At 43.9% G+C, this 12,725-nt stretch overlaps 1 protein-coding gene across 25 annotated transcripts in view; it reads right to left on the reverse strand.

Moving 5' to 3' along the window:
* PARD3 (par-3 family cell polarity regulator) overlaps positions 1–12,725 on the reverse strand; it is a 637,712-nt gene that overhangs the window by 289,445 nt on the left and 335,542 nt on the right. For 24 of the 25 annotated variants that reach the window (XM_077268525.1, XM_077268526.1, XM_077268518.1 and 21 more), the window contains one exon: positions 10,012–10,200. The exons of the other annotated variant lie outside the window; for it this stretch is intronic. In XM_077268525.1, coding sequence (XP_077124640.1) covers positions 10,012–10,200 — 189 coding nt within the window. The remainder of the gene's footprint in view (positions 1–10,011; positions 10,201–12,725) is intronic. 25 annotated transcript variants of the gene reach the window in all.

Consider the following 12,725-nt stretch of genomic DNA (forward strand, 5'->3'; position numbering starts at 1 on the left):
ATGGATGCGCCTTCTTCAGGAGTACACTACTCTCACCACTGTGGCTGACAATGAATGCGCTTTCTTCAGGAGCACACTACTCTCACCACTATGCCTGACAATGGATGCACCTTCTTCAGGAGCACTACTCTCACCACTGTGGCTGACAATGAATGCACCTTCTCTTCAGGAGCACACCACTGTGGCTGACAGTGGATGTGCCTTCTTCAGGAGCACTACTCTCACCACTGTGGCTGACAATGGATGTGCCTTCTTCAGGAGGACACTACTCTCACCACTGTGGCTGACAATGGATGTGCCTTCTTTAGGAACACACAACTCTCACCAATGTGGCTGACAGTGGATGCGCCTTCTTCAGGAGCACACTACTCTCACCACTGTGGCTGACAATGGATGCACCTTCTTCAGGAGAACACTACTATCACCACTGTGGCTGACAATGGATGCACCTTCTTCAGGAGAACACTACTCTCACCACTGTGACTGACAATGGACGCACCTTCTTCAGGAAAACACTACTCTCACCACTGTGGCTGACAATGAATGTGCCTTCTTCAGGTGCACACTACTCTCACCACTGTGGGGGACAATGAATGTGCCTTCTTCAGAGCACACTACTCTCACCACTGTGGCTGACAAATGGATGCACCTTCTTCAGGTAAACACTACTCTCACCACTGTGGCTGATAATGGATGCGCTTTCTTCAGGAGCACACTACGCTCACCACTGTGGCTGACAATGGATGCGCCTTCTTCAGGAGAACACTATTATCACCACTGTGGCTGACAATGGATGCACCTTCTTCAGGACAACACTACTCTCACCACTGTGACTGACAATGAATGTGCCTTCTTCAGGTGCACACTACTCTCACCACTGTGGCTGACAATGAATGCACCTTCTTCAGGACAACACTACTCACCACTGTGACTGACAATGGATGCGCCTTCTTCAGGAGAACACTACTATCACCACTGTGGCTGACAATGGATGCACCTTCTTCAGGAGAACACTACTCTCACCACTGTGACTGACAATGGATGCACCTTCTTCAGGAGCACACTACTCTCACCACTGTGGCTGACAATGGATGTGCCTTCTTCAGGTGCACACTACTCTCACCACTGTGGCTGACAATGGATGCGCTTTCTTCAGGTGCACACTACTCTCACCACTGTGGCGGACAATGAATGTGCCTTCTTCAGAGCACACTACTCTCACCACTGTGGCTGACAATGAATGCACCTTCTTCAGGACAACACTACTCACCACTGTGACTGACAATGGATGCGCCTTCTTCAGGAGAACACTACTATCACCACTGTGGCTGACAATGGATGCACCTTCTTCAGGAGAACACTACTCTCACCACTGTGACTGACAATGGATGCACCTTCTTCAGGAGCACACTACTCTCACCACTGTGGCTGACAATGGATGCGCTTTCTTCAGGAGCACACTACGCTCACCACTGTGGCTGACAATGGATGCGCCTTCTTCAGGAGAACACTACTATCACCACTGTGGCTGACAATGGATGCACCTTCTTCAGGACAACACTACTCTCACCACTGTGACTGACAATGGATGCACCTTCTTCAGGAAAACACTACTCTCACCACTGTGGCTGACAATGGATGCGCTTTCTTCAGGAGCACACTACGCTCACCACTGTGGCTGACAATGGATGCGCCTTCTTCAGGAGAACACTACTATCACCACTGTGGCTGACAATGGATGCACCTTCTTCAGGACAACACTACTCTCACCACTGTGACTGACAATGGATGCACCTTCTTCAGGAAAACACTACTCTCACCACTGTGGCTGACAATGGATGCGCTTTCTTCAGGAGCACACTACTATCACCACTGTGGCTGACAATGGATGCGCCTTCTTCAGGTGCACACTACTCTCACCACTGTGGCTGACAATGGATGCGCTTTCTTCAGGAGCACACTACTCTCACCACTGTGGCCGACAATGGATGTGCCTTCTTCAGGTGCACACTACTCTCACCACTGTGTCTGACAATGGATGCGCTTTCTTCAGGAGCACACTACTCTCACCACTGTGGCTGACAATGGATGTGCCTTCTTCAGGTGCACACTACTCTCACCACTGTGGCTGATAATGGATGCGCTTTCTTCAGGTGCACACTACTCTCACCACTGTGGCGGACAATGAATGTGCCTTCTTCAGAGCACACTACTCTCACCACTGTGGCTGACAAATGGATGCACCTTCTTCAGGAAAACACTACTCTCACCACTGTGGCTGACAATGGATGCGCTTTCTTCAGGAGCACACTACGCTCACCACTGTGGCTGACAATGGATGCGCCTTCTTCAGGAGAACACTACTATCACCACTGTGGCTGACAATGGATGCACCTTCTTCAGGACAACACTACTCTCACCACTGTGACTGACAATGGATGCACCTTCTTCAGGAAAACACTACTCTCACCACTGTGGCTGACAATGGATGCGCTTTCTTCAGGAGCACACTACGCTCACCACTGTGGCTGACAATGGATGCGCCTTCTTCAGGTGCACACTACTCTCACCACTGTGGCTGACAATGGATGCGCTTTCTTCAGGAGCACACTACTCTCACCACTGTGGCTGACAATGGATGTGCCTTCTTCAGGTGCACACTACTCTCACCACTGTAAAAACCTACAAAGTGGTCACCATAGCTACTTGGGACCATACCCCTAAAGCTAGATACATGAAACCGAAAAAAGTTCCCGATTGGGTCTGAGCAGAGTAATAAATATCATATGAAAAAATTACTAAATAAAATTATTATATATAACTACCCAAAAACACCAATAAGGAGAAAAGACGGGGTATAATTTACCATATATAATTTTATTGTATAAATATTAAGTATATTGTACAGACAAACAGGTAGTACGATACATAGACAGCTGAAGAGAGTCGGCAGTATGAAGATAGATAAATGCCGATCAGAGAAAAATGAAAAACTGCGTGACCACCGGCGTGACAGCATAAGGTGCAGGAAAAACCTATGTATGCACCTAGAGCAACTGCACATGTACACGTCTGCCGTCAGGAGTGAATGGGGAAATATGGTCCTCATATAATAAGAGTAACCTACAATGGTAAATAACCAATCACAAAAACCAGATATAGCTAGCCCAACTAGTATAATAAACCAAAGGGCCACTAGATAAAGTGCTATAGGGTAGCTTGTTGTAAACGTGCAATGAAATAAACACTAGGTAAAGTGGTTGCACAGATCATTTACCTTCAGACATGGTGCTAGCTATGTGCTGGAACGCCGGTAAGCCACGCAGAAGCCTCGACGCGCGTTTCACCGTCCTCGGCTTCGTCAGGAGGCGTGCAACTTTTTTCGGTTTCACATACTCTCACCACTGTGTCTGACAATGGATGCGCTTTCTTCAGGAGCACACTACTCTCACCACTGTGGCTGACAATGGATGTGCCTTCCTCAGGTGCACATTACTCTCACCACTGTGTCTGACAATGGATGCGCTTTCTTCAGGAGCACACTACTCTCACCACTGTGGCTGACAATGGATGTGCCTTCCTCAGGTGCACACAACTCTCACCACTGTGGCTGACAATGGATGCGCCTTCTTCAGGAGTACACTACTCACCACTGTGGCTGACAATGGATGTGCCTTCTTCAGGTGCACACTACTCTCACCACTGTGTCTGACAATGGATGCGCTTTCTTCAGGAGCACACTACTCTCACCACTGTGGCTGACAATGGATGTGCCTTCTTCAGGTACACACTACTCTCACCACTGTGCCCTTACAAGCCCTATAGAAAAGTGACTGTACGTGCCGCCTAGGAGATTGATAACTACTAATAGACGGCCACCGCGGCAGTCTATCCAGGCAACAAGAAGTAAACAATTGCAAATCCCTCTATTCTTGAGAACAGAGAAGATTTTTAACAAAAGGTTAATTAAAAAGTGACTTATTTTTACAAGCACTTTGCAATTTTACTCATTTAAGATGATGAGACAAGTCGTTCAAGGAGATTTTTTTTTTTTTCCCGATTCCATCAGTATTATACATTTTTTTTTATTTTGCATGACGAGATGAACTTTAGTTTGGTGGTTTTTCTTTTGGTACACAAACATAAGCCCTTAAATTAATTTTAGAAAGAGCAAAAAAATCCATTCTTTTTTTGATGGTACGACACTTAGGATAAATGAATAAGTTTATTGCACATTCTGCAGCTGTGAGGACAGCAAATATGTGCATATGTCATGACAAACTAACTTTTTCTTTTAAAAAAGAATCTTTATTGATTTTACTTCCAGTTGATGGTGGCATACCTGGTGGGGTATTGGCAGAGATCAGAGGATTCCCTCATCCCCAGCATTACAATGGCACTGTGGTTGTATAACACCGGGCTAGGCATGGTCTCTGGACTTCACATTGGTAGTGACTGTCTGCCTGGTACTTGCATATTTCAACAGGTTATGCAATAATGCAGGAGGAAAAGGGGGCAAAAAAAAAGTCCTTCCTAGCCTAATCACATCTGTCAAAAAGAAAACCTGAATAAAGTTATAAAATGACTGTGCAACAGATCCCCCCGCCGCAGGTACCAGACATCAGCCTGATATTAGCCCTAGGAGATTTTAAATTGAAATAAAACATTATTGGCTCAAATATTTTTTTCAATCTTGACCTGAAATCAACAAATGAATAGTATCAGTAGATCGAGTGGAGGTGTACAACTCCCAGAAGAGATATACTGCCAGATATAATCTCAACATATATATTGATTTTCATCCCTCTCAGAGGGAGGAAAAAGTAATTGGAAACGCAATGTTATACATTATTGATTAGTATATATCACTTGGCAGGCTGTAACATTGGGATTAGGCATTGCCAATTAGGTTAAGGCAATTATCATTGGTAAAGTATCAGAAGTGCAGATTACAGAGAAACAATCGGTGCTTAGATCTCTTCTGTCCCCACCACCATGTGCAAGAAATGACACAAAAAAAAACTTGGACAGTAACATAATATTTATTATTTAGCCTTTGTACACCAGTATAATTTGTCTGAAAAGAAGGCATTAAATGGAAGTGATCATCAGAACATAACATTGTTTAAAGGGAATCGGTCAGCAGAATTTCACATCCCAGACTATATATACGCGCATGTAGCTCTTTCAAAGACAAGTCTATCAATGGTCTGGACTGTCTAGTGAAAGGTATTGCTGAACTTGTCTTTGAAAGACCTACATGCACATGTACATAGTATAAATACTGTTGACAGATTACATTTACAATCAGGTTTTTGATCACGCTATTTTTCTTCATTTTACTTTAAAAAAAAATTTAAAAAAAAATATTCTTGCAATTTTCACAATGGCCACTGGGTATTTTTTAGACTCATACTTCATGTCCATTCATGTCCAAGTTTTAAGAAAGTCTGTCACCCCCAATATGTATTTAGAACAAACAAGACCATAATATAAAGGACTACGCCCCTATAAGAATCATTCTTAACTGTACCCATCACTGGTACGCAAATGAGGGACTTTGGTGCTTACCTGGCATGTCCAAGAGTTCAGTGCACTGCTACGCCCCATAACTTTGCATGTTGGGGTCTTACCCAATTTCTGACTGACGATGCACTCCTGAACACAGTCAGCGTGTGCGCACATGTACACTGATACTGCCTGTGCCCAGCCGTGCGCACATACTGTGTTATTGCAGGTGCAAATAGACTGACGAGTTCTCCTCCTTGACTCCTATGTAACCACCCCTTGCTACGCTGATACACCTGGACGTGTAGCAAGCCGCCCTCGCTCACTTCTCTGAAACCACTGGCACACACTTTCTTGTGTGGGTGAAGAATGCGTCTGCCCCACAATGACACTGTCTGCAGCTACAAATTAAATAAAAAGTGGAGTGACAAATAGCACAATAGCATCTTATCCGGTTTAAAAAAAAAAAAAAAAAAAAAAAAGGTAAAAGCAGCACTTGCTCATGTGGTACCTGTCACGACTTTTTTGTTGGGTGTCCCGGGACAAGAGGCTCCTTCCCTATCCCTAACACTAGAGGCGCCCTAGCTCGGACTGTTCCCCAGATTACTTCTGATGGTGAAGACACCGGGGCCACATACCTTACCTTAGCTCCTGAATCTGCTTCAATCTGTAACTTTCCCCCACCCAAGGAAGAGGGAAGTAATAGTGTACTACAGTACCGACCAGACTAACAAGGTGATACAAACAGGGGTAATGAAAAAAACAAGTATACTCACACAAACAACGGAGGTAAACACCAGGAGTGGAGGAAGGGGGAAAACCAAAGTAGGAGAAGGCATGGAATTAGAACACACCCAAAACCTAGCAACAATCTCAGATAAATCCATTAAGCACCTTCTCAAACAACAATCACAAACCACCATCTCCTAACTATGCAGCATAAGCTAGCTCTGGCAATGTGTGGCCGACAGGGCCCAGAATATATATGAGAGTGTAGTGGCCAACAGTGAACAGTTGAGAGCCTTAATGCAGGAAAGCTTCCAAGAGCTTTCAACTGAGTAGATTAACCCCTACACTGCTAAAAGAAACCTGCACCGTCTAATATGAAGGTGAAGTCTCTCTAAACAGTGTAGGAGTCAGAGAAATTAGACGCTGTGATCTTCTGGCTCATGTAGCGGTAAACCTGTGACAGTAAGGTTATGACAGGCACAACTGCTTAGGAAGTTTGTTTGAAAAAGACTGCTGCAGATACACCAAAATGATAATATGCAAACTGGGAGATAAGGAGGATATAAATCTGCGCAGCGATATTTCCAAATATAAGATGAGAGACCAGATGAAGTATGGATACGATTTGTATTTACCAATGCATTTCGAGGTATGTCTACCTCATCATCAGATCAAATCACAATGTTGGAATACTGCTTGAAAAAATGCGGGAATATATGGACAACACACAAAAGATAGCTAGTTTAAAATGAATTTTGGGGGTGACAGACTCCCTTTTCATAAGGCTCCATATCAACAGAGGCTAGCTTACAATGAGAGGTAACTCCTCCATATACAGCTGATAAAGCATTCACAAATCACTATGATCAATATGACATTGTGATGACCATGACATCCACCTTTAACAAGTAATTTTGCACACATTCATTAGACATCTTAATACAAAATAAAGTCGAGTTCTGACCATTGTGTACAATATACAATTTTAAATGTACCATATGTACTAGAGTATAAGCCGAGACCCCTAATTTCTGCACAAAAAACTGGGAAAACTTATTGACTCGAGTATAAGCCTAGGGTGGGAAATGCAGCAGCTAGTGGTACATTTCAAAAATAAAAATAGATACCAATAAAAGTAAAATCGATTGAGACATCAGTAGGTTACCGCATATACTCGAGTATAAGCTGACCCGAGTATAAGCCGACCCCCTTAATTTTGCCACAAAAAACTGGGAAAACTTAATGACTCGAGTATAAGCCTAGGGTGGGAAATGCAGGAGCTACCGGTAAATGTCAAAAGTAAAAATAGATACCAATAAAAGTAAAATTAATTGAGACATCAGTAGGTTAAGTGTTTTTGAATATCCATATTGAATCAGGAGCCCCATATAATGCTCCATAAAGTTAATGATGGCCCCATAAGACGCTCCATATTAAAATATGCCCCATATAATCCTGCATAAAGGTTAATAATGGCCCCATAAGATGCTCCATAGAGACATTTGCCCAATATAATGCTGCACAAATGCTGATTATGGCCCCATAAGATGCTCCATAAAGATATTTGCCCCATATAGTGCTGCACAAACCTTGATTATGGCCCCATAAGATGCTCCATACAGACACTTGCCCCATATACCATAATGCTCCACAAACGTTAATTATGGCCCCATACAGACACTTGCCCCATATAGTGCTGCACAAACGTTATGGCCCCATACAGACACTTGCCCCATTTGCTGTGATAATCTTCAGCGTCTCCATCTTCACCGTCTTCTGCACTGACGTTCAGGCAGAGGGCGCGCACTAACCAACGTCACCACGCCCTCTGACCTGAGCGTCCCTGCAGAGGATGAAGACGGAGCGGCGCCGGAACGGGGAGCAGGTGAATATCGCGCACCGCTGCGCTCCCCTCTCAGTTACACTCACCTGCTCCTGGCGCTGTGGTCCCTGCTTCCCCGACGCCGCAGCTTCATCCTGTACTGAGCGGTCACCGTTACCGCTCATTACAGTAATGAATATGCGGCTCCACCTCCCATAGAGGTGGAGCCGCATATTCATTACTGTAATGAGTGGTACCATGTGACCGCTCAGTACAGGAAGAAGCTGGGGCACCAGGGAGCCCGGGACCTACATGGACCGTGCCAGAAGTAGGTGAGTATAATTAGACAGCCCCCGCTCCCCCTCCCCTGCTGACCCCTGGGTATGACTCGAGTATAAGCTGAAAGGGGGACTTTCAGCCCAAAAAAATGGGCTGAAAATCTCGGCTTATACTCGAGTTTATACGGTAAGTGCTTTTGAGTATCCATATTGAATCAGGAGCCCCATATAATGCTCCATACAGTTCATGATGGGCCCCATAAGATGCTCCATACAAAATATGCCCCATATAATGCGCCATAAAGTTCATGACGGGTCCCATAAGATGCTCCATACAAAAATTGCCCCATATAATGCTGCACAAAGGTTAATAATGGCCCCATAAGATGCTCCATATTAAAATATGCCCCATATGCTGCTCCATAAATGATGGCCATTGATGGCTCCCGCCACTTGCGATATTCACCTGTCCCCATTCCACTGCCGCACATCGCTGTGTCTTCCGGGTCTCTGCAGTGACTGTTCAGGCAGAGTGCGCGCACTAACCACGTCATCGCGCCCTCTGACCTGAACGTGAACATCACAGCCAGAGGACGAGGAAGACACAGCGCGGCGGTGGAACGGGGACAGTTGAATATCGCATGGATCACCCTCCCCCGTCATACTCACCCCCTCCTGGCACGTCTCTGCTTCTCAGTCATCCCGGGCCGCCAGCTCCTTCCAGTGCTGAGCGGTCACATGGTACCGCTCATTAATGAATATGTGCGCCACGCCAATGGGAGTGGAGTCGCGTCCATATTCATTACTTTAATGAGCGGTACCACGTGACCGCTGAACACAGGAAGAGCTGCCAGAGACAATCTGAGAAGCAGGGAGGTGCTGAGACCGCGCCGGGAGGGTGAGTATGATGCGACAGCTGCTGCTCCCCCTCCCCCAACAACTCCCTGGGACAATGACGCGAGTATAAGCCGAGAGGGGCACTTTCAGCCTAAAAAAAAAAATCTCGGCTTATACTGGAGTATATATGGTAGTTATTTTCAGAAACAGACAGTTAATCTAAAACACCCTAGTGGCCAGTGTGAAAATTGCAAGATTTCTATATTTATTTTTTAATACAGATTTGACTTATGTAAAAACAAAAACAATTGACAAATATTTTGAAAAATACAAAACCTGATTTAAAACATTGTCATTTTCTGATTATAGCTTCTCTTCAAGATGCGATTGAAGTGTAGACTTTCCGCTTTAATTCCATGTTTTTTTGTTTTGTTAAGTAATTACAGGGGTTGCCATGAACTGATACTGATGACCTACTCCAAGGATAGGTCATCCTTAACGTATCTGGGGTGGTCCGACAATTGGCACCCCCAACAATAAGCCATTATCACATCCAATAGTATCAGGATGTTAACAATCTAAGAGCTGGAACAGCACGGCTCCATACACAGTGTGTGGCGCTCGGCTATATCAGCTCCATGCAATCCGTTCCCCAAACAATCGAATATTGAAGACCTATTCTAAAGATTGGCTGATCAGCACAGGACGCCACAGCTGTCAGCATACAAGTCCTAAAATGAATAGCTGAGCACATGTAAAAGATTATGCGGCTCCATAAGATTTTATGAATACCCAACACAATTTTCATCTGCTCCATGTTAGTCATTGGTCACTTACTTTGGATGCGGCTCCACCATTAATTATTGATTTTACAAAAATACCCAGGTCAGCATGGTTCTCTTTTGACCGGTTGCCCTTGACACTAACACCGAGACCGGCCGATCCAGAATCATTCAGTGGAATCTCAAACGTTAGGAATTCTCTCGTTCCATCAGGTGTGAGAACAAGATCGTCTTCTTCTGGATTCTAGGAGAGTAAGAAAAAAAGCTGGTGTAAAGACTAAAAACTAAATGCCAACTTAATGAATTATTCTTAAAGGTAATATGGCTTCAGAAAATGGCGTATTGTTTAAATCAGGTTTTGTGTTATATAAACTTTAGACAACATTTTCTTTTTTAAATCACAGTCTTGTAGTTATACTAGGTCTTGCAGTTTTCACACTGGCCATTGGGAACATTTTAGAATCACACTTCCTGTTCTTTTCAGAAGTCTCATTATCACCACGTACAGGGCTGCAGTGACAGGTAACATTTCTGAACAGATGATAATACGAGCCATCATTCACAATAGGTAATGTCATAGATCCACCTCCTCCCCTTCCCTTCAAAATGACCATTGCACACGCTCATTAGATGTTTCAATGCAAAAAATAGGGTTGGAGTCAGTTTATTGCTGCTAATGTTCAAGTTGGACCTCCTGAAAGAACAGGAAGTATTAATCTAAAAATACCCCAGTGGCCAGTGTGAAGATTGTAATATTTCTAACAGATTATACGAAAAAAAAGAAAAAGACATTTAAGACAAAAATCTAATCTAACCAATAGGTTTTTGATACCGCAATAAAAAAAATCCTCTTAATAAGTGGCAGGAATAAAAAAAAGTGCACAAATAAGTATTATAAAATAAACATTAAATTCACAATAGGGTGCAAGGTGTCTGATAGATACATAAATTATATTAAACAGGGGCAGCACTAATGATAGGTGTTCACACATTGCCTCATGTAAACTGTGGATGGAAAAACGTGGGTTCTAACTGCGCCATAATTGCTCAATTACTAAATCGCACATTTCAAGAAATGGGAATTCAAAATGTAAATGTGAAATTCCCCTTTTACCGTTCTGAAAAGGTGAGATTTTATTGAGGAATGGTGAAGTTGGAAAAAAAAAATAAATTGCAACATGTCCCTTTCTGATTGCAAACACACAGTCACAGCTCCTAGCAGTAGTACAGCCTCAGGATTAAGGCCTAATAAAAGGGATTTTCTTATTAATTCTAACAGTTCTATGTTGGCTCCTTTTCTTCGTTAGCTTCCCGTATAATTGTTATGTGTAACTGTGACGGTTTCTCATTTAGTTGTATCCTCCTTCCACATGTGCTTCTTGGAAGACGTTCGTCACAAGGCAGAGATACAACCACACTGACTCGTTCCATCATTGGCCGAATTCAGTAGATGAAATGTTCTGAGCGCTGCTCTGGGGATACAATCAACTTAAATCAAGGGAATTGGCAGAAGCTTGCCAGATTACAATATTTCAGATCACTTACAGAAGTTTTCTGGTTTAAGAACTCTCCCGTCCCCTATAGGCAGTTTGTTTTAACAAAATGACCTGGGCTTTAACCATCCTCCCCAGGTCCAGAGCGGAGTCTCCACCGCTGCAGCCAATCAATGATCTCAGCAGCTTGTGCAGTCTACTTTTGCAAAGCTGCCGAGCTCAGTTTTTGGCTGCAAACGGCATCGACGTGACATGGTGCAGACAATAACCGTCAATTGGAGCTGTGGTGCAGACTCGGCACTAGACCCGGGGAGGCATTTTTAAAACAAACTGTAGCGAAGGCAGAGGAGTTTTCCTTTAAAGGGGCACGTGGTAAGTACAATCCAGTCAATATTCAGATTTATGGTAGGGGCATATTGTTTATTACTGACAGCAGCAACCAGTATAGGGAACAGAGATGTATATTGTATACAAATGGAATTATGAATTCAATAGGATCTGTATACGCCTGTATGAAGGGAGCTCCCCCTAGTGGCAGCACCGAGTAGATAGAATTTTACATGCTGTTTGTGAGTAGGCAGGGGATTACAGAGCTTTAATCCTTACAGAGGAGCACAAACTGCAATGCACGGACGGACCGCAGGTATCCTGATCAGAACATTACAGCTTTATATACATATGTCATGCTCCATTCAGAAGAGCTGCAGCCAGTGTGTGCATTGAAGTCTGTGCTCAGACTGATGTGCACAGACGTCTGCATGAGACTTTAGTTCTTACTGTGGGTCTAATAATAATAGCAACGAAAGGACCTATAATCGTGCCAGTTTGGATAACTGAATTAGCTGTTGGATTGGGATATGCAATACTATAAGGAGTCTGCCAGCAGAAAACGACTGTTCAAACAACACATAGTCAGCAGCCCAGTGCACCACACTACCTATTTGTTTTTCAACTTTCTCCAGCCCCTGTGAAGTCAGGGGTCAATAAAGAAAGAGGGGGCAAACAATAGATACAAAACATGTAGGTGGAGGGTGCATTGAGCTGTTTGGCCACGATAAGGGTGCACAAAGTGCCTGGGCTAGGTATGAGCAGTCATTTGGTGCTGATAGCAATGGCTGCTGCACCTGTACCCAGATGACTACCAATACCTTTGCCTATGACGCCCTGACCACCAACACTATTCTATCATCAGTCACGAGTTCCATCTTAGTGGAGACAATTTTTATTTTCTCTAGCAAGTCGGAGCCTGAACAATAGCATCTATCGGATTGCTGAT

Source organism: Ranitomeya variabilis, chromosome 6, assembly GCF_051348905.1.
Source record: "Ranitomeya variabilis isolate aRanVar5 chromosome 6, aRanVar5.hap1, whole genome shotgun sequence".
NCBI lineage: Eukaryota > Metazoa > Chordata > Amphibia > Anura > Dendrobatidae > Ranitomeya > Ranitomeya variabilis.